Source organism: Dreissena polymorpha, chromosome 5 (assembly GCF_020536995.1).
Source record: "Dreissena polymorpha isolate Duluth1 chromosome 5, UMN_Dpol_1.0, whole genome shotgun sequence".
Lineage (NCBI taxonomy): Eukaryota > Metazoa > Mollusca > Bivalvia > Myida > Dreissenidae > Dreissena > Dreissena polymorpha.
In genome coordinates this window covers 102,289,566-102,313,547 of record NC_068359.1, presented here as the reverse complement: position 1 = coordinate 102,313,547, position 23,982 = coordinate 102,289,566, and the positions used below count along the sequence as shown (strand labels likewise).

Genomic DNA, 23,982 nt, shown 5'->3' with positions numbered 1-23,982 from the left:
AGGGACACTTTACACACTTGCATCAAGGGACACTTTACACACTTGCATCAAGGGACACTTTACACACTTGCATCAAGGGACACTTTACACACTTGCATCAAGGGACACTTTACACACTTGCATCAAGGGACACTTTATACACTTGCATCAAGGGACACTTTACACACTTGCATCAAGGGACACTTTACACACATGCATCAAGGGACACTTTACACACATGCATCAAGGGACACTTTACACACATGCATCAAGGGACACTTTGCACACATGCATCAAGGGACACTTTACACACATGCATCAAGGGACACTTTACACACATGCATCAAGGGACACTTTACACACTTGCATCAAGGGACACTTTACACACATGCATCAAGGGACACTTTACACACATGCATCAAGGGACACTTTACACACATGCATCAAATCCAATTTTCTCAGAGCTGAACTTATTTGTATTTCCATGCTAGCAATTGCCATCCAGAGCTGTCCCCAACTGCGTACCCCACCCACTGAGATCGTGAGTCGTGGGTTCGAGTCTGTGAAGGCGTACCTCAAGCGTCTGGCAGGCGGCTTTACTGAGTGCAGACGCACTAAGCTCATGGTGGTTGGTCTTGGAGGCGCAGGAAAAACAAGGTATCATTTGCTCAGAATTTAGTGGGCTTTGCTTAACTCTTTCAGTGCTGGAACTGAATTTCGAAGGCCTTTGCAAACAGTTTGGATCCAGATGAGACGCCACAGAATGTGGCATCTCATCAGGATCCAAACTGTTTGCTATTCTTATAGTATTCTTTGAAAAAATTAAAGAAAATGTTAATTTTAAAAATTCAGAAGACAACAATTTAGCAGACGACAAATTTGCCAGCATGCAAAGGGTTAACCCTTTCCCGCTCACATAGGCATTTTGACACGTTTTTAAGCCCTGTGAAAATAAAATTATGTATAAGTTTAAATAAAACCAATTTCTTAAGCTTGATTGCATTGAAATCTGAAGGCTTATTTAAACGCTCTAGAGTCCGTTTTTTGGGTAGAACCATTACTTTGGGTCTTTGAGTGAGAATTAAAGAAAGCTGCCCCAGTGGCGATCAAACCTGTGACCTCTCGATAATATTTGCTAGACAGACCCCATATTCACTACGCTACAGTGACCTTTTAATTAAGGTATTATTTTCTTTGCCTTTATTGGACACGACTTTAGTGTAGGTAGTCTCATCAACTAATTGTGGACTTGTTGGCAATTGGTCTCAGTTCTAAAGTACTTAACAGCGTAGTTATGTGGTCCTGAATATAATGCATCCATAAGCATGTATTTTCAAGTCAACTTACATGATCAAATGTGATACGGGCTTGATATGTACATAATATTTTACATATTAAGTTAAATATATAGAGGTTAGTACTTTCAGTACCTCAAGCATACAATGATTGAGATTTGTGTGAGTCTTGTTGTAGGGGAAGGGGGCTTTATTAACCCTTAAAGCGCTGGAGCCGAATTTTAAAGGCCTTTGCAAACAGTTTGGATCCAGATGAGACGCCACAGAACGTGGCGTCTCATCTGGATCCAAACTGTTTGCTATTCTGATAGTATTCTTTGAAAAAAAATGAAGAAAATGCTTATTTTAGAAATTCAGCAGACGACATTTTAGCAGAAGACAAATTACCCAGCATGCAAAGGGTTAAAAGTGTGAAAGGGTCGTCCCTGATAAGCCTATGCAGTTTGCACAGGACAATTAGGGACATCACTTTTGACCAAAATTGGAATTTTGCTGAGGAGAGACTTCTTTAAAAAAACAAAAAAACAATAAAAGCCTAAGTGTCGTACCAGACTAGCCTTAATGACTCCAAGTGCTAATCTGCCACGACACTTATGCTCATTCATTAAACAACATATTCCCAGAGCTTGTCTCATTTCTATTAATTTAGTCTGATTCGAGCCCTAATGGCGAAGGATAAGAAGACTGCGGGGACTGAAAAAGAGACGCCTACAGACGGTATCGACATTAAACCCTGGACCGTATCGAGTGAGTCAGGTCAGGAGATAACATACAGTACGTGGGATTTCGCAGGCCAGGCTGTTTACTACAACACGCACCAGGTTGGTGTTTATATAGTGTATGCATAAATTGGAACTTTTCTTTTGGAAACTGGGGCTTAAAGCATGAGCGTGAAGCATCGTCAGGCTTTGCAATCCACGCGGGCTTTTCACGGACACTTTCCGCTTTTGTGGATTTTTTCGTTTAAGGGAAGCCTCTTATAAATAAAATCAAGTCTAGGCGGAAAGTGTTGTCTCAGATCAGCCTGTGAAGACTGCACAGTCTAATCAGGGACATTGCTTTATGCACGTGCATTACACTCGGTTTTCTCTGAGTGAGGTTCATATAATGTGCTCCCAACCAACTCAAGTATATTTGGCATTCATGGAGACACTGTCAGCAGAGGGATCCTATTGTAATGATGTGTGTGTCTGCAACGATATTGAACGTTTGTAGAGGCCATTTTTGAAAGTCTTGAAACATGGTCAAAACAATATCAATAATAGCTTCTCTGACTTTGAACAGGGTCATGGGTAAGCGAAAACTGGGGCACCAGGTCAAGGTGATAAAAAGCTTTTAAAAACTACAGAAGCAAGAATGGTTTCCCAAACACAATTAAACGTAGTCAATGTATTTTTCTTATATTTTCGTTACTGATTTAGAAAATATTTTTAGAATTCACGAAACATGGCGGTGGGTGGGGTTGGTTTCTTATTTGCCTAAAGGCAGCTATAGAAAAAAACAATGAACCAAACCATGGGAACAGTTTACTACTTTTTTTTGCATTTCTTTATTACATGAAATGAAGTGAGTCTTTGTAAAAAATATAAATATAAATCACCAAAGCTATGGTGTATAATAACTAATATTAGTATATAACTAATCAATGTTGAATTGTTTCAGTTTTTCCTCTCCAAGCGTGCCGTGTACCTGTTGCTATGGAGCATGCGTCAAGGTTATGAGCATGCGGGCCTTGACTTCTGGTTGAGCTCCATCTGTTGTCACGCACCTGGGACACCCATCATAGTTGTAGGAACTCAGTGTGATTTGGTATGTTACTAATTGTTACTTGAGTCTATTCTTGCCTTTTACATTAGCCTGGACTAGCGCTTCTTGAATGCTCTGAGCTTAAGTGAGTACAATCGTCAAGCGACCCGGAGGGTGAATATTTGGGAGGTGCAACTGAAGCCTATACTGCATTAAAGAAATAATATTTACTATCGTTTAATCTTAGTTTTTAGGTGTATACATAGTACTTATACTTACACATCATGGGCTGTTTAACAACTGAATAAAGAATATACTTTTTATGCATACAATGCATACATACTTTATTTATAACTTATGCATTAAATACGTGCATAATCATGTTATCAAAACAAAACAAAAATGTCTGTTTGATTTGGTTAAAATTAAAAAATAATTTGCGTAAATATATCAGGTCTGAGGACATTGTTATCTGCTTAGTAACCAATTAGTACTTTAGTGTTAGACAGGCTTTACTTGATTTTTAGTTGAAGCTAAACACAAAAATAATAGTGTTTACCTTTGATTGAGCTCAATTTTGGTCATGTCAATCTTTGACACAGAAATGTAACTGTTAAGGTAAATAACCATAGAAACAGAGTGTTATCTATTCAGTAACTTGAGAGAGCTTTCTAGCTGTTTACTGGCTGACTAAGCATCCAGTTGACCATAAAAGGCAGTCTTGACTTTCATAGGTGATAAAACAGTAATTAAGATTCAAATTATAACCATCTTTATTCACTGAATAAATGACAACAATTTAAGATAATCCTACCCTTTTGGCATATACACTTGTGTTAATCCTTAGTTACATTGTACTTTCCATGTAAAAATTTATCGGATAAGGATACTTTGTCTTATAAAAAAATAAAATTGAAGTGCTTAAAATATGATCATATTTGTACCTAGAATGTGTACAATACTTGATACTGAACATTATGTATCTGCATTTTCAATATAATTATGTCTGTTTCCATAGATTCCAAAGGCAGAAATCCCAGAAAAGGAACTTCTGGAGAGATATCCGCAGATAGCGAGTTTCCACCGTGTCAGCTCCATAACGGGCATTGTATGTAACTGTAGCATAAGCATAACTGGAATGTATATAATTGTAGTCTTAGCATGACTGGAACAGTATGGATTTGTAGCATATGCATAACTGTAACTGCATGTAATTGTAGCATAAGCATAACTGGAACCGTATGTTATTGTAGCCTTAGCATGACTGGAACAGTAGGAATTTTAGCATAAGCATAACTGTAACTGCATGTAATTGTTGCATAACCATAACTGGAACCGTATGTAATTGTAGCCTTAGCATGACTGGAACAGTAGGGATTTGTAACCTAAGCATAACTGAAACAGTATTTATTTTTAGCATAAGCATTACTGGAACAGTTTGGATTTGTAGTCTTAGCATAACTGGAACCATATTTGTTTTGTTGCATAAGCATAACTGGAACCATATTTGTTTTGTTGCATAAGCATAACTGGAACCGTATGTAATTGTAGCCTAAGCATGACTGAAACAGTATGGATTTGTAGCATGAGCATAACTGGAACAGTATGGATTTGTAGCATAAGCATAACTGGAACCGTTTTTATTTGTAATTGTAGCCTTAGCATAACTGGAACTGTATGTAATTGAAACCATATCGGGAATGGTTTGTAACTGTAGTCTAAGCATAACCAAAACAGTATGTAATTGTATGCTAAGCATAACGGGATCATTATGCTATTTTAGCCTTAGTATAACCCTAACAGTATGATACTGTTGTCCAAGCATAATCGGATCATTATGCTATTGTAGCCTTAGTATAACCCTAACAGTATGATACTGTTGTCTAAGCATAATGGGATCATTATGCTATTGTAGCCTTTGTATAACCCTAACAGTATGATACTGTTGTCGAAGCATAACGGGATCATTATGCTATTGTAGCCTTAGTATAACCCTAACAGTATGATACTGTTGTCCAAGCATAACGGGATCATGATGCTATTGTAGCCTTAGTATAACCCTAACAGTATGATACTGTTGTCCAAGCATAATGGGATCATTATGCTATTGTAGCCTTAGTATAACCCTAACAGTATGATACTGTTGTCCAAGCATAACTGGATCATTATGCTATTGTAGCCTTAGTATAACCCTAACAGTATGATACTGTTGTCCAAGCATAACTGGATCATCATGCTATTGTAGCCTTAGTATAACCCTAACAGTATGATACTGTTGTCCAAGCATAACTGGATCATCATGCTATTGTAGCCTTAGTATAACCCTAACAGTATGATACTGTTGTCCAAGCATAACGGGATCATTATGCTATTGTAGCCTTAGTATAACCCTTACAGTATGATACTGTTGTCCAAGCATAACGGGATCATTATGCTATTGTAGCCTTAGTATAACCCTAACAGTATGATACTGTTGTCTAAGCATAACGGGATCATTATGCTATTGTAGCCTTAGTATAACCCTAACAGTATGATATTGTTGTCCAAGCATAACGGGATCATTATGCTATTGTAGCCTTAGTATAACCCTAACAGTATGATACTGTTGTCCAAGCATAATCGGATCATTATGCTATTGTAGCCTTAGTATAACCCTAACAGTATGATACTGTTGTCTAAGCATAATGGGATCATTATGCTATTGTAGCCTTTGTATAACCCTAACAGTATGATACTGTTGTCGAAGCATAACGGGATCATTATGCTATTGTAGCCTTAGTATAACCCTAACAGTATGATACTGTTGTCTAAGCATAACGGGATCATTATGCTATTGTAGCCTTAGTATAACCCTAACAGTATGATACTGTTGTGCAAGCATAACTGGATCATTATGCTATTGTAGCCTTAGTATAACCCTAACAGTATGATACTGTTGTCCAAGCATAACGGGATCATTATGCTATTGTAGCCTTAGTATAACCCTAACAGTATGATACTGTTGTCCAAGCATAATCGGATCATTATGCTATTGTAGCCTTAGTATAACCCTAACAGTATGATACTGTTGTCTAAGCATAATGGGATCATTATGCTATTGTAGCCTTAGTATAACCCTAACAGTATGATACTGTTGTCGAAGCATAACGGGATCATTATGCTATTGTAGCCTTAGTATAACCCTAACAGTATGATACTGTTGTCCAAGCATAACGGGATCATGATGCTATTGTAGCCTTAGTATAACCCTAACAGTATGATACTGTTGTCCAAGCATAATGGGATCATTATGCTATTGTAGCCTTAGTATAACCCTAACAGTATGATACTGTTGTCCAAGCATAACTGGATCATTATGCTATTGTAGCCTTAGTATAACCCTAACAGTATGATACTGTTGTCCAAGCATAACTGGATCATCATGCTATTGTAGCCTTAGTATAACCCTAACAGTATGATACTGTTGTCCAAGCATAACTGGATCATCATGCTATTGTAGCCTTAGTATAACCCTAACAGTATGATACTGTTGTCCAAGCATAACGGGATCATTATGCTATTGTAGCCTTAGTATAACCCTTACAGTATGATACTGTTGTCCAAGCATAACGGGATCATTATGCTATTGTAGCCTTAGTATAACCCTAACAGTATGATACTGTTGTCTAAGCATAACGGGATCATTATGCTATTGTAGCCTTAGTATAACCCTAACAGTATGATATTGTTGTCCAAGCATAACGGGATCATTATGCTATTGTAGCCTTAGTATAACCCTAACAGTATGATACTGTTGTCCAAGCATAACTGGATCATTATGCTATTGTAGCCTTAGTATAACCCTAACAGTATGATACTGTTGTCCAAGCATAATGGGATCATTATGTTATTGTAGCCTTAGTATAACCCTAACAGTATGATACTGTTGTCCAAGCATAACGGGATCATTATGCTATTGTAGCCTTAGTATAACCCTAACAGTATGATATTGTTGTCCAAGCATAACGGGATCATTATGCTATTTTAGCCTTAGTATAACCCTAACAGTATGATACTGTTGTCCAAGCATAACGGGATCATTATGCTATTGTAGCCTTAGTATAACCCTAACAGTATGATACTGTTGTCTAAGCATAACGGGATCATCATGCTATTGTAGCCTTAGTATAACCCTAACAGTATGATACTGTTGTCGAAGCATAACGGGATCATTATGCTATTGTAGCCTTAGTATAACCCTAACAGTATGATACTGTTGTCCAAGCATAACTGGATCATTATGCTATTGTAGCCTTAGTATAACCCTAACAGTATGATACTGTTGTCCAAGCATAACTGGGATCATTATGCTATTGTAGCCTTAGTATAACCCTAACAGTATGATACTGTTGTCTAAGCATAATGGGATCATTATGCTATTGTAGCCTTAGTATACTCCTAACAGTATGATACTGTTGTCCAAGCATAACTGGATCATTATGCTATTGTAGCCTTAGTATAACCCTAACAGTATGATACTGTTTTCCAAGCATAACGGGATCATTATGCTATTGTAGCCTTAGTATAACCCTAACAGTATGATACTGTTGTCCAAGCATAACGGGATCATCATGCTATTGTAGCCTTAGTATAACCCTAACAGTATGATACTGTTGTCTAAGCATAACGGGATCATTATGCTATTGTAGCCTTAGTATAACCCTAACAGTATGATACTGTTGTCGAAGCATAACGGGATCATTATGCTATTGTAGCCTTAGTATAACCCTAACAGTATGATACTGTTGTCGAAGCATAACTGGACCATTATGCTATTGTAGCCTTAGTATAACCCTAACAGTATGATACTGTTGTCCAAGCATAACTGGATCATCATGCTATTGTAGCCTTAGTATAACCCTAACAGTATGATACTGTTGTCCAAGCATAATGGGATCATTATGCTATTGTAGCCTTAGTATAACCCTAACAGTATGATACTGTTGTCTAAGCATAACGGGATCATTATGCTATTGTAGCCTTAGTATAACCCTAACAGTATGATACTGTTGTCCAAGCATAACGGGATCATGATGCTATTGTAGCCTTAGTATAACCCTAACAGTATGATACTGTTGTCCAAGCATAACGGGATCATTATGCTATTGTAGCCTTAGTATAACCCTAACAGTATGATACTGTTGTCTAAGCATAATGGGATCATTATGCTATTGTAGCCTTAGTATAACCCTAACAGTATGATACTGTTGTCCAAGCATAACTGGATCATTATGCTATTGTAGCCTTAGTATAACCCTAACAGTATGATACTGTTGTCGAAGCATAACTGGATCATTATGCTATTGTAGCCTTAAGATAACCCTAACAGTATGATACTGTTGTCTAAGCATAACGGGATCATTATGCTATTGTAGCCTTAGTATAACCCTAACAGTATGATACTGTTGTCCAAGCATAACGGGATCATTATTCTATTGTAGCCTTAGTATAACCCTAACAGTATGATACTGTTGTCCAAGCATAACGGGATCATCATGCTATTGTAGCCTTAGTATAACCCTAACAGTATGATACTGTTGTCTAAGCATAACGGGATCATTATGCTATTGTAGCCTTAGTATAACCTTAACAGTATGATACTGTTGTCGAAGCATAACTGGATCATTATGCTATTGTAGCCTTAGTATAACCCTAACAGTATGATACTGTTGTCGAAGCATAACTGGATCATTATGCTATTGTAGCCTTAGTATAACCCTAACAGTATGATACTGTTGTCCAAGCATAATGGGATCATTATGTTATTGTAGCCTTAGTATAACCCTAACAGTATGATACTGTTGTCCAAGCATAACGGGATCATTATGCTATTGTAGCCTTAGTATAACCCTAACAGTATGATACTGTTGTCCTAGCATAACGGGATCATTATGCTATTGTAGCCTTTGTATAACCCTAACAGTATGATACTGTTGTCCAAGCATAACGGGATCATTATGCTATTGTAGCCTTAGTATAACCCTAACAGTATGATACTGTTGTCTAAGCATAACGGGATCATTATGCTATTGTAGCCTTAGTATAACCCTAACAGTATGATACTGTTGTCCAAGCATAACGGGATCATTATGCTATTGTAGCCTTAGTATAGCCCTAACAGTATGATACTGTTGTCCAAGCATAACGGGATCATCATGCTATTGTAGCCTTAGTATAACCCTAACAGTATGATACTGTTGTCTTAGCATAACTGGATCATGATGCTATTGTAGCCTTAGTATAACCCTAACAGTATGATACTGTTGTCCAAGCATAACTGGATTATGATGCTATTGTAGCCTTAGTATAACCCTAACAGTATGATACTGTTGTCCAAGCATAATCGGATCATTATGCTATTGTAGTCTTAGTATAACCCTAAAAGTATGATACTGTTGTCAAAGCATAACGGGATCATTATGCTATTGTAGCCTTAGTATAACCCTAACAGTATGATACTGTTGTCGAAGCATAACTGGATCATCATGCTATTGTAGCCTTAGTATAACCCTAACAGTATGATACTGTTGTCTAAGCATAACGGGATCATTATGCTATTGTAGCCTTAGTATAACCCTAACAGTAGGATACTGTTGTCCAAGCATAACGGGATCATTATGCTATTGCAGCCTTAGTATAACCCTAACAGTAGGATACTGTTGTCCAAGCATAACGGGATCATTATGCTATTGTAGCCTTAGTATAACCCTAACAGTATGATACTGTTGTCCAAGCATAACTGGATCATTATGCTATTGTAGCCTTAGTATAACCCTAACAGTATGATACTGTTGTCCAAGCATAACTGGATCATTATGCTATTGTAGCCTTAGTATAACCTTAACAGTATGATACTGTTGTCTAAGCATAATGGGATCATTATGCTATTGTAGCCTTAGTATAACCCTAACAGTATGATACTGTTGTCCAAGCATAATGGGATCATTATGCTATTGTAGCCTTAGTATAACCCTAACAGTATGATACTGTTGTCGAAGCATAATGGGATCATTATGCTATTGTAGCCTTAGTATAACCCTAACAGTATGATATTGTTGTCCAAGCATAATGGGATCATTATGCTATTGTAGCCTTAGTATAACCCTAACAGTATGATACTGTTGTCCAAGCATAATCGGATCATTATGCTATTGTAGCCTTAGTATAACCCTAACAGTATGATACTGTTGTCTAAGCATAATGGGATCATTATGCTATTGTAGCCTTAGTATAACCCTAACAGTATGATATTGTTGTCCAAGCATAATGGGATCATTATGCTATTGTAGCCTTAGTATAACCCTAACAGTATGATACTGTTGTCCAAGCATAATGGGATCATTATGCTATTGTAGCCTTAGTATAACCCTAACAGTATGATACTGTTGTCCAAGCATAACGGGATCATTATGCTATTGTAGCCTTAGTATAACCCTAACAGTATGATACTGTTGTCCAAGCATAACGGGATCATTATGCTATTGTAGCCTTAGTATAACCCTAACAGTATGATACTGTTGTCCAAGCATAACGGGATCATTATGCTATTGTAGCCTTAGTATAACCCTAACAGTATGATACTGTTGTCCAAGCATAACTGGAGCAGTTTTTAAATGCAGCCTTAGCATAACTGTAACAATATGTTACTGTAGCCTTTGCATAAAAGGAAAGGGATGTAATTATTGCCCAAGCATAGCCGGAACAGTATGTATGTGTAGCCTAACCTTGTAGCAACCTTGAAGTTAAACGGGGCCCTATCTTTTGACAGATTTTATATACTTATTTATGTTGCAACTGAATTTTTTTCTGACTATAAATTAACTTTAATGAGAATTATTTGATCTAAAGTTAAGATGGAAATGATAGGATAAGAAAACCTAAAAGAAACTTGAGAATGGAGATATGCAAGCTGGCTAGCTTTCTGAATTGCTTGACTTGAAACTTGAAATTTGCTTATTTGATGAAACGCCTATTTGTATAATTATATTCAATGGCATTGTACAAAACATATATGTACACACAATTGATAAAATAAAAGAGTGATTGATACTTTTATGCAGCATTAATTAAATGATTAATGATCTAAAATTGTGTGATATAAATAAAAATGCTGTACGAAACTTAAACAATTTAACATAACCGGCTACTATATAAAAACACAGTAAAAGTTAAATGGTATGTAATAAATTAATATAACTAGGTTTAAGACAATAATTATAATGATATTATGAGCAATTTTTTGGCAACAGAAAGGCACTGTTTTTCATAAACTGAAATCTGCATTGCTGGACTATCAATACTGGAACCTCAAAGCATGGATAAGTCACTAAACATAACCGTGATGGATAAAATATGTTGTGGTATAGTGAGTCCCAGACCATAGATCAGTGACTAAACATAATCGTTATAAATGAGCCATGCTCTGTGAAAAAGGGGTTTCATGCATGTGCATAGAGTGTCATCCCAGATTAGCCTGTGAAGTTGGCACACTCTCCACCTAAATTAGATTATTGCCAAGAAGAGACTTTCTTGAAACAAAAAATATTATAACAGCCGAAAGTGTTGTCCCTGATAAGCCTGTGCAAAACAGCACAGGCTTATCTGGGACAACACTTTGCCCACATGAATTAAACCGTATTTCACAAAGCACAGCCCATGTATAAATTTGTCATTTTACAGGGAATATCAGATCATAGGTACATGTAAGTGGCTTAACATAATCGATATTAATATAAATGTGTCATTTAACAGGGAATATCAGATCATAGGTACATGTAAGTGGCTTAACATAATCGATATTAAAATAAATATGTCATTTAACAGGGAATATCAGATCATAGGTACATGTAAGTGGCTTAACATAATCGATATTAATATAAATGTGTCATTTAACAGGGAATATCAGATCTTCAGAAAAGCCTCCTTGACGTCACACTACAGCAAGGTTACATGGGGGAGAAGATCCCAAAAGTTTGGCTCAACTTTGAAAATCGCATCTTGAGCGAACGAATGAAGAAGAAAAACTACCTAAAGTGGGAAGTCATCCGTCAATTTGCTTTGGACCAAGGAATCTACTCCGAGCGAGATGTAAAGATGGCGGTTCAGCTTCTCCATGATCTCGGGACCATTCAGTACTTTGATAATGACTTCCTACGGGATTACGTCGTTATCAATCCACAGTGGATTGTGGACGTGATGGCCTGTGTTGTCTCGGCACAGAGCTCGCCCATACAGGTTTGAGTTGTATTATTGTTTTTATTCATTGTATGGTTTTTCTTTAATATTAGGGAAGTTTTTTCTGTAATATTAGAAAAGTGTTTTCTGTTGTCCCTGATTAGCCTGTGTGCCTTGCACTGCCATGGCTAATATGGGACCACACTTTACGCACTTGCATTTAACCCCCTTTTCACAAAGCGCGTCTCTTATTATTATGTTCAGCAAATCCTTGAAATATTCTTTCAAAATGACATACCTAATGTGTTGGACAACTGAAACCAAGAATAGCAAAAGTCTGTTGAACTTATTTATTATTTCAAATCAATATTTCTTTATAATATAACTTTTATTTTATATTATTTGATTATTCAGCTAAACAATTGGAGATGCATTCATGATGAAAATTACCAATGTGACTTCGCGTACTGTAACCACATAAGCATCTAAATATTGCTTAATGGTATAGGGAGGCGGAAAACTACAACGGGCGAGGCATGGTCAGGGGTGATAACCCCAAAAAAGGGTTAGGGTAAGGGTTAGGGTTAGGGGTCGGGTTAGGGTTAGGTTTAGGCTAACCCAAACCCTAACCCGACCCCTAACACTAAACCAAACCCTAACCCTAACCCTCTAACCCCCCCTTGCGTAATACCATACCATGCCTCGCCCGTTGTAGTTTTCCGCCTCCCAATGGTATATGGTTCTACTGTTTTATTACAATTTTGCTTAAGTATAAAAGTATCAAGTATTTGACCATCGTCATGCAAAATGAGTCGTATGCCATATGCAGCCAGTGAAGCTATGGACCAGCTTGCTGTTTGGTCAGGAACTACATTTTCTGCTTATGAGACCACTATAGCTTTCATGACTTTGAAGCAGACAGAGCACCTTCTGACCTGACTGCGCAGGCTGGTTTGGATCTACATGTACCTTGCTGCATATGGCATAAGACCCATTTTTGCATTACGCTGGTCAAATACTTAATACTTCAATAATAAGCAAGGTATAATAAAAGAGTAGAGCCATATTCCATTATCATATACCATTAGGAAATACTTTGATGCATGTTATGGTATTATTTCAATGTTTAGCAAAACCATGGAAGGTTCTTGCACGAGGACATTCCCAAGGTGTGGGCGAAGTATGACCCGGAGCTGCACCAGTGGCTTCTACGTCTGACCGAGGACTTTGACCTCACCTTCCCCCTGCCATCGGAGCCTGTCAACATTGTGCCCTGCCTGCTGCCTGGGGAACAGCCGGATGACGTAAGTACATTTCATAAGATTTAAGCTACTTCTAAAGCATCAGTTTTTAACATTTTAAATGTTCCCTTGCAATATTTCAGTATGTTTCAAGTTAAGAATAATGTCTAAATCCATTTATCTGCAAATAACACTTCTTAAAAGCATTGATTTTTTTTATAATTATATGTATTTGTCTTATTCATTATTTTATTTCATTAAATATTCAAATGACCCTAGGTCTGAGACAACAGGGTATATGCATGTTTGTAAAGTGTTGTCCCAGATTAACCAGGCTCATCAGGGACAACACTTTCCGCCTATGAGGGACTTGTTTTAAAGGAAAAATACCATAAGCGGAAAGTGTTGTCCGTGATACGCCGTTGCAAACTGCACAGACTTTTCTAGTACGACACAGGCTTATCTGGTACGACACCACACAAATGCATTAAGCACCGTTTTCACAGAATGAGGCTCTTTCACATATCTGATGAACTGAGTAGAATATAACAAATACCTGTGAGTATAGACAATGTAAAGACACATTATTTGCTGATAAATGGATTCAGCCATATTTGCCAAATAGAAAATTACTATTAATCCTTTCCCACTCAGAAGCAAAGTAAAAATGACTATGTGCAAACAGCATAAAACTAGAACAGCCTGCGAGTGACTCACAGTCAGTTCAGGTTTTGTGCTGTTTGCTGCTCATCAGATTCTTAGGGTTGGAAATGAAGCCTGTAAAACTAGTAAGAAAGGTCTGCAATAAAATTAAACTTTCTAAGGGAATTTAAAAGCGTCCAAATACATATCTAAGTGGTAACAGGTTATAAAAGGAACAATTAAAACATGGATCACTGATGCTTTAAAAGTAAAACAGCAACATTTTGAAGAGAACACTTACACAGGGAGTAAATTTGATCATAATTGTGCCCACGCCTGCAAGGTCTCTGAAGACAAGTATTACATCCTCTTAATAACTTCAGTTTGAATTGAGGGACTGGAAAAATGCCTATTTTTGCCACTGGCCTAAATTTATAAATCAAAAAGAGCATTTTAAAAGATGTATATATCTTAACTGGTTTTGATAAAAAACAGTTATTTCCCATACAACACTGACACAATAGTTTATTTATGAATTCCTTTTATGACATATAAATTTCATAAATGAAACACAGACGAATACAAAATCTTATTGTGTATGTGCATATATTATCGTCAATTGGTAAAAAACATGGTTGTTATTAAAGTATATATGCTGCATTTTTGTGCAAAAAACTGCATGTTTAACAGCTGGCTTGTCAGTTGATAGAGAGCTGAACTTTGAACTCAAACATACCAGACATCCCTAATTTTGGAAATAAATTGATCCAATTTAGAAGAATGGTAGAGTCCACTAGGCATAAATGGGTTAAAGTAGAATGATATAATCAAGTAAAAACATCATAATGCAAGTGTGCAGAGTTTGGCATTCAGTAAGAAAATCAAAGAAATGCTGTATTTGATGAAAAACTTTTATCATTATTTGGTACATTTGTTTGAAAAGTAATGCACATAAACATTAAAGTTTAGGAAAAAATGCATGGGGATGTTCATAGATTTTAACCTGTTTTAAATCAACAAGTCTTAGTTTAATTTGACCTTCAGCTGGAAGGGAATGGCCATGCAAAGTAGTCAACATATACATGTAGAATCAGTGTAAAGGCTAGAAGACATGTAAAACATAAATATATGCGTCACTCAGGGTTTCCTTCATTTACCTTAATGGCTTTATGGCTTTGACCATCCTCCCCCCCCCCCCCCTCTGACTCTAATTCAAGTAGGGTAGTTGTACAGTGTGTTATTTTGTTCAAATTAGAAGCCGGTAAACGGCCCCATTCCCAATGGAAAAAAGTAAATATCTTTTCCAAATGGAACCTTAAAATTCCGAATGGATGATTAAAAAAAAATAAAAAATCAGATATAAAAATTTAGTTCAACTCCCATCCAGCTCTAAAAGTTGACTTAAGATAATTTAACATGAAATATTGATAACACTTTAGATAATTTAACATGAAATATTGAAAACACTTTAGATAATTTAACATAAAATATTGAAGACACTTTTATTCTCAATATTTGTTAGCAAAACAACAACACTAATTTCCAAATTGTAGTCAAAACATTGTGATTTTTCCCAATCCAAAGGGACCTGGCCCCATACCCAACATGGTGAATAAAGACACTGTCATAAGTTGCTGGCACAAGTATGTGCACTTCGTACTGGTAGACCGGCTTTCCCAGAAAAGTGTGTCTATATGTTGCTTTGCTTGAGATGTATATATATAAATATTGAAGGAATTGTATAATTGTTAATTGACCAATTGTGTTGCATTTGTTGTCTAAATTATAGGCAATTATTCTGTTTCCAATCAGCAAGTATGTCTCTATCGATAAATGTTCTTGTTTTTCCGCATAGATGGTCGACTTTGGGGTATGATTAATACTATTATTTATATGTGGATACAAATGTAGTACATTTAGACCTTATAGATTGCTTTCTTAAACATATGATAGTATTTTATATATTTGCTAATGAAACATATCCTTAGAAATCACTATAGTTTTGTTTTTGTATATGTTGTCAAAATGGTGATACAACTAAAACTATACTGAACTATAAATAAGTGGTGTAACATACATGGAGGCATTATTTTGTATCATATAGCTTTACAGTTATCACCATATGGCAATGATATGCAAGCCTTTTTAATTACTACTGAAATACCATTCAACCATAAAGTTGGATTTATACAATTATATAAGTCCTGTTTTCATTATCATGTATTTTTCACTTTTTAAAAATATTTTTTTATTCATATTTTTGATAAATTACAAAGAATTATGTACATGTTATTTAGCCAAATACTTTGCTTATCTACTTTCATACTGTCTTTTTCTTATTAATGACTGATTTCCTGTTTAGGTATTTAACTAACCAAACCTTGTCCTAAATCCATGTATATATATATATATATATATATATATATATATAATATATATACATATTGATACTAAATGTATGTAGACTACACATACATGCCAGACGTCCCAATCTCGGCGGGACAGTCCCGCTTTTGGGCCCTTTGTCCCGGCGTCCCGATATGAGACGATTTGTCCCAACATTCATAAAAAACGATGTAAGGTCTATAGGTTCCCAATAAAATTTGCTATTCAAGCTCTGTTTCGCTAACACTTACCACCGCTAATCCCTGTATTGCTCCCAATTAACAATCCGATTCTACTTCTCGTGTGTACCAGTGTTGTTTATGACACCTTATCAGCGATTTATCAGCTATTTATTGATTTTATCAGGCATTCACACCATGGTGGTCTTCAAGATAGTGGTCGCTTTTTGCTATCGATAGTTGTATTATAATGAAATAAATGTTGAAAATGTGTTTGTTTTTGTCTTTGTTTGAAAAGGTTTACAAAACAATTGTTTTATAAAATTAACTCTACGTCATTAATGAGTCATTTACATTCAATGTTTAGTTCCAAAATAGCGGAATAATTCCGTGTCAAGCTGATGTAACTGTTCGGTAGATAGTTTACTGTAACTTGTACTTTCAGTGTACTGGATAACCTCCCCTGCGTTAATGTTTGCCATTGAAATTAATATAATGAGTATTGTTGTCGTAATGTTCCAGATTTTGTACTCTAAAAAGATGAATATTATCTTCGTTGTTTGCTATTGTCTTATTTAATAAAACTGTTATTGTTATGTTTTAGAGTTCATGCTTCATATGATGTTTTATGTCTTGAATAAAAGTATCAAGAGTTTTTGTTAGTACTATACTGACTACAGTAAAGGTGGAATGATAGATCGTTTTAGGTGTCCTGCTTTTTGGTCAAATGTCCCGACATTTTTTTATGGAATGTCCCGCTTTGGACCTAAAATATTCTGGCATGTATGAGACTACTTGCCCATTTTTTTATTAACGAACCAAATTATAAAGGTGGATGTCTGTGAAACAAGTTGATGTATTTTACAACAAGAAATATATTTTAAAAGATATTTGGCGTATATATTCTGATTTTGAAAATAAAGATTGAATTTTTACATTTTGAGATAATTAAATTAAAAGTTGTCTTTTTTTCTGTTGTTTGTTGATTATCCACCACTTGAAATTGTGTTATGCAGTGTACTTCATTTAAATGCATGCACATTTGTATTCTTGTCTATACAGTTTATATATCTTTGCATAGTTCATATCACTTTTCCTATGCAAGTTTGTGAACTTACATATTCTGGTATTGACAGAATATAAGACATTACGGAAAATATCCCATTACATATAATTGTCCCCTACTGGTGAAACCGGAGGGGACTTATGGTTTGCGCTCTGTCTGTCTGTCACACTTTTCTGGATCCTGCGCTAACTTTGAAAGATCTTCATATTTGTTCATGAAACTTGAAACATGGATGGATGGCAATATGGAGATTATGCACGTCATTTCATTGTGTTTCTCCGTCAAGAATTCTGGTTGCTATGGCAACAAATAGACTAGAAATATTAATAAATAGACTAGAAATATCGATAAAAATAGTGGACCCTGCGATTACTTTAAAACTTCTTCCTAATTTTTCATGAAACTTGAAACATGGATATATGGCAATATGGAGATTATGCACATCATTTTATTTTGTAGCTACGTCAAGAATTCTGGTTGCTAGGGCAACAAATAGACTAGAAATATTGCTGAAAATGGTGGAGTTTCACTGGAAGGGGACTTATATTGCTTGGCAATAGTCTTGTTTATATAAAGGGAATAACATTTAACTGCCCTATTATATAATTAATCAGGTGAGGCTTAGCATAAAAATGGTGAGACTTGCCTAAGTAGTTATAATCTGTGTGGAGCCAAATATCTTGCAATTCTTGCCAAGCCTGTATAAAACTATAGTAAAACTTCCAAATAATAGTACAAACCTCCAAAGATGTAGTTGTATACATGCTTACTTAGTTTCTTATAAACAACAACAACAACAAAGAGTAATGAGACACCTTAACAACAGCAACAACAACAAATAGTAATGTGAATCCTTACTTACTTACTTATAAACACACCTTACTTACTTACTTATAAACATCATCAACAACAAAGAGTAATGAGACACCTTACTTACTTACTTAACAACAACAACAAAAAGTAATGAGACACCTTACTTTCTTACTTATAAACAACAACAACAACAAAGAGTAATGAGACACCTTACTTACTTACTTACTTATAAACAACAACAACAACAAAGAGTAATGAGACACCTTACTAACTTACTTATAAACAACAACAGCAACAACAACAAAGAGTAATGAGGTCACAATATACTAAAAGATTTCCTTTAACAAATTCAATGTAAAACCAACAACTTCAACGAAAAATAAAGTCAAACTTTTGCGCGTAGACACCCTCATAACCATACCTTTTCTTAAAGAGCATTCCAAGCCGAATTGATTTAAACAATGAAAAAGATAGGTCATCCAGAATGTAAGAAAGAACTCGACGCGAATCAACGGTCACTGTTTTAAGGCCATCTTATCTCCTGTTGATGATGGTTTCCCGCCATCTGTCATAGTCTCATTTAGTCTCCAACCTAAAAGCAAACCACTGAATTTGTAGTATACAACAATGTTTCCCTACCACATGCAAACAGAAATATTTAAAAACAAAGTCATGGAAAGTGCCCATACAGAGAATTTTGTCTTCAAATAAATGACGCTCCATTTTTTTAGAGAGTATAGAATTGAACACCAAAAGTGTTTAGAAGAGTAATGAGACACCTTACTTACTTACTTAACAACAACAACAAAAAGTAATGAGACACCTTACCTGCTTACTTATAAACAACAACAACAACAAAGAGTAATGAGACACCTTACTTACTTACTTATAAACAACAACAACAACAAAGAGTAATGAGACACAATGAACACATCGGGTTAAGTTTTGATGCACAACAAGGCAACAAGTGCATTTATTAGATTTATTTGGGCATAAATTTCAGAGATCTACTAATGAACAATCTTTAAACTATTAAAAAGTACTTTGTCATTGAAACACAATACTTACTAACAACCAAATACTGCTGCTTATTAATGAGCCATGTCAAAAGAACATGCTACTTTTACGAGATGCATCTAGCATAGCTCCAGATCAGCCTGCGCATCCCCACAGTCTGGTCTGGAGCAACACTGTCACCACCCTGCGCATCCCCACAGTTTGGTCTGGAGCAACACTGTCACCACCCTGCCCATCCCCACAGTCTGGTCTGAAGCAACACTGTCACCAGCCTGCGCATCCCCACAGTCTGGTCTGGAGCAACACTGTCACCAGCCTGCGCATCCCCACAGTCTAGTCTGGAGCAACACTGTCACCACCCTGCGCATCCCCACAGTTTGGTCTGGAGCAACACTGTCACCACCCTGCGCATCCCCAAAGTCTGGTCTGGAGCAACACTGTCACCACCCTGCGCATCCCCACAGTCTGGTCTGGAGCAACACTGTCACCACCCTGTGCATCCCCACAGTCTGGTCTGAAGCAACACTGTCACCAGCCTGCGCATCCCCACAGTCTGGTCTGGAGCAACACTGTCACCAGCCTGCGCATCCCCACAGTCTAGTCTGGAGCAACACTGTCACCACCCTGCGCATCCCCACAGTTTGGTCTGGAGCAACACTATCACCACCCTGCGCATCCCCACAGTCTGGTCTGGAGCAACACGGTCACCACCCTGCGCATCCCCACAGTCTGGTCTGGAGCAACACTGTCACCACCCTGGGCATCCCCAAAGTCTGGTCTGGAGCAACACTGTCACCACCCTGCGCATCCCCACAGTATGGTCTGAAGCAACACTGTCACCACCCTGTGCATCCCCACAGTCTGGTCTGGAGCAACACTGTCACCACCCTGTGCATCCCCACTGTCTGGTCTGAAGCAACACTGTCACCACCCTGCACATCCCCACAGTCTGGTCTGGAGCAACACTGTCACCACCCTGCGCATCCCTACAGTCTGGTCTGGAGCAACACTGTCACCACCCTGCGCATCCCCACAGTCTGGTCTGGAGCAACACTGTCACCACCCTGCGCATCCCCACAGTCTTGTCTGAAGCAACACTGTCACCATCCTGTGCATCCCCACAGTCTGGTCTGGAGCAACACTGTCACCACCCTGCGCATCCCCACAGTCTGGTCTGGAGCAACACTGTCACCACCCTGCACATCCCCACAGTCTGGTCTGGAGCAACACTGTCACCACCCTGTGCATCCCCACAGTCTGGTCTGGAGCAACACTGTCACCACCCTGCGCATCCCCACAGTCTGGTCTGGAGCAACACTGTCACCACCCTGTGCATCCCCACAGTCTGGTCTGAAGCAACACTGTCACCACCCTGCGCATCCCCACAGTCTGGTCTGAAGCAACACTTTCACCACCCTGTGCATCCCCACAGTCTGGTCTGAAGCAACACTGTCACCACCCTGTGCATCCCCACAGTCTTGTCTGAAGCAACACTGTCACCAGCCTGCGCATCCCCACAGTCTGGTCAGAAGCAACACTGTCACCACCCTGTGCATCCCCACAGTCTGGTCTGGAGCAACACTGTCACCACCCTGTGCATCCCCACAGTCTGGTCTGAAGCAACACTGTCACCACCCTGCGCATCCCCACAGTCTGGTCTGAAGCAACACTGTCACCACCCTGTGCATCCCCACAGTCTGGTCTGGAGCAACACTGTCATCACCCTGCGCATCCCCACAGTCTGGTCTGAAGCAACACTGTCACCACCTTGCACATCCCCACAGTCTGGTCTGAAGCAACACTGTCACCACCCTGCACATCCCCCCAGTCTGGTCTGGAGCAACACTGTCACCACCCTGCGCATCCCCACAGTCTGGTCTGGAGAAACACTGTCTGTTAATGAGACCACAAAACCTTTGGTGGCTTTAAGCAGACAGGGTCATTCTATAACAATTTGACAATGTAAAATGAGTGTTCAGCATGAAATCAAATGTTTTGCTGAAAATGTGTTCAAAGGTTTTCGCATGCAGGCCTAGTTTGGGATTTCACAGTTAATACATGTAAAGTAATTGGAACATGTGGAAAACTGATTATTTTATGTCAGGGTTATGTTTCATCTTGTTATGTAGTCACTAAATTTCATATCTTTCAGGTTTCTTGGGAAAACTTTGGCAAGAAAGAAGGTGTGCGTGAAACAAAGATGGTCTACCGATTCACCTACCTCCCTTCTGGTCTTTTTAATCGTGCTCAGGTAGATTAAAATAGTTGTTGCTCATTATTTTCATTTTATATCTGTTTAATTTTATGAAAAAGAATCATTACCATGTACTGTTTAATGTTGCTGCTGTCATAAAAACTTATTATACTTTATACCTATTATACTGCTTATTAAACTTTCTATATAACAGGGCTGTATCAACAGATTTTATTTGATAATATTTTCAAAAAACATATATATTTGTTGATTGCTGAAAAATTTACTTTCATTAATGCTCTATCAAAATGTATGTTTGTAATACTTAAACAGTGTCTAAATTTCAGTGACAAAATGTTCTCATGCTTCATTTAAGGTTGTTTATGTTCTCATACAGAAAGAGCCCTGTATATTTTATGGCCCCTTCAAGGAAGGTGAGATATTTTGTCTGGTCAGCTTTCCAGATTTCTGTCCCCAAATCTCTCTCCCTTACGCGATATATTGATTTGTTCTAAAAAAACTACAGCCAAATGATGCCATCATAATAAAAGGAATCACATCTAAGAACCGTCTTCCTATCTCAAAGGTCAAGGTCACACTTAAAGGTGAAAGGTCAAAGTTGAGAACAAAGGTGCAATGTAGTGGCATTTGTGTCCAATGGACACATGTCTTGTTCTTACCTGTATACAAACTATAATTTTGTGTAAGAACTGTCTATGTTCTCAAAGAGTTTTCTTTGTATGCATACATATGATTTTCCATTCATATCAGGTGCGTTTATTCCAACTCTCAGATGGTGAGAAAGTCTGGAAGAAAGGCTCACTGTTAACAAAGAACAAGCACTCAGCCTTGATCAAACAGACGTAAGTTATAGGCCATTCCTGGGCGATGATCCCATTTTTAATCATTTGATGCGAATAGTCGGTGTTGTGTTATAAAAGTAGTGCATAAGAACAAGAATTACTCTTCTTGTAGAGTTGCTGGAGTTTCAGTGTTTGCTATATTGGATAATTGCTACAGAAGTTTGCAATGGAACAATCATCATTGGTTTTATTCTCCTTTTGCTCAGTTTTTCTCAAGATTTTTGTGTTCTCACCTTTGTATGTAAAACTTATTGGTGATCTTGGAAATGAAATTCTGTAATTGCTTATTGGAACCACTTTGTCATTTGGTCAGTTTGCATAAAGTTTTTCTCAGCAATTTCATATATACTTAAAATATTATTTCACAATGAAATTGGGGACACTTTTCATTCCTATTGGTGCAAACATTCTTGAGCTATTTTCGATTGAACAAAGCTTACAAAGAAGTGCAGGAACTGTAGTGAAGTTTTTGACAAAACTCTAGTTAAAACAATATTTGCTGTTTGAAAGCAATAACCATAGGATTTAAACGGTTTTCCAATTGAACCTTGTTCTTAAAAAACACGGTTAAGTGCATGTGCATAAAGTGTCACCCCAGATTTTTATACTAAAAATTCAGGCTACGCAGGCTAATCTGGGACAACACTTTATGTACATGAATTCAACCCTGTTTTCACAGTGCAAGGCTCACTTTCAATTCCAGTGACAATCGAGAGCTGGTCGTGTTCGTACGCGGGCCACGTCCAGAGAACATCCTGTTCCTGATCCACGAGGTCTTTGAGAGCATTATAGAGGAGTCGTTTAATGGAGTTTCATACGACCTTTACCTACCCTGTCCTGACTGTGTGGAAAAAGAGGTAATTAAAGTAAAACCTATTTATTTTTGCCTGAATTGGCATCAGAAGCCTAAGGCTTATTGAAACACTATCTATTTGTTTCCTGGCCTGAACTAGTACTTGGTGTCCCTGTAGGCTTATTAAAACACTATCTATTTGTTTCCTGGCCTGAACTAGTACTTGGTGTCCCTGTAGGCTTATTGAAACACTTTCTATTTGTTTCCTGGCCCGAACTAGTACTATGTGTCCCTGTAGGCTTATTGAAACACTTTCTATTTGTTTCCTGGCCTGAACTAGTACTTGGTGTCCATGTAGGCTTATTGAAACACTTTCTATTTGTTTCCTGGCCTGAACTAGTACTATGTGTCCCTGTAGGCTTATTGAAACACTTTCTATTTGTTTCCTGGCCTGAACTAGTACTTGGTGTCCCTTTAGGCTTATTGAAACACTTTCTATTTGTTTCCTGGCCTGAACTAGTACTTGGTGTCCATGTAGGCTTATTGAAACACTATC

At 37.5% G+C, this 23,982-nt stretch overlaps 1 protein-coding gene across 1 annotated transcript in view; it reads left to right on the top strand.

Moving 5' to 3' along the window:
* The window catches only part of LOC127831518 (uncharacterized), a 164,474-nt gene that overhangs the window by 95,623 nt on the left and 44,869 nt on the right, over positions 1 to 23,982 (top strand). The window contains exons 39-47 of the mRNA XM_052356502.1: positions 471 to 636; positions 1,924 to 2,095; positions 2,937 to 3,083; positions 4,039 to 4,128; positions 11,955 to 12,293; positions 13,364 to 13,537; positions 21,729 to 21,827; positions 22,542 to 22,633; positions 23,337 to 23,490. Of these exons, the coding sequence (XP_052212462.1) occupies positions 471 to 636; positions 1,924 to 2,095; positions 2,937 to 3,083; positions 4,039 to 4,128; positions 11,955 to 12,293; positions 13,364 to 13,537; positions 21,729 to 21,827; positions 22,542 to 22,633; positions 23,337 to 23,490 (1,433 nt within the window). The remainder of the gene's footprint in view (positions 1 to 470; positions 637 to 1,923; positions 2,096 to 2,936; positions 3,084 to 4,038; positions 4,129 to 11,954; positions 12,294 to 13,363; positions 13,538 to 21,728; positions 21,828 to 22,541; positions 22,634 to 23,336; positions 23,491 to 23,982) is intronic.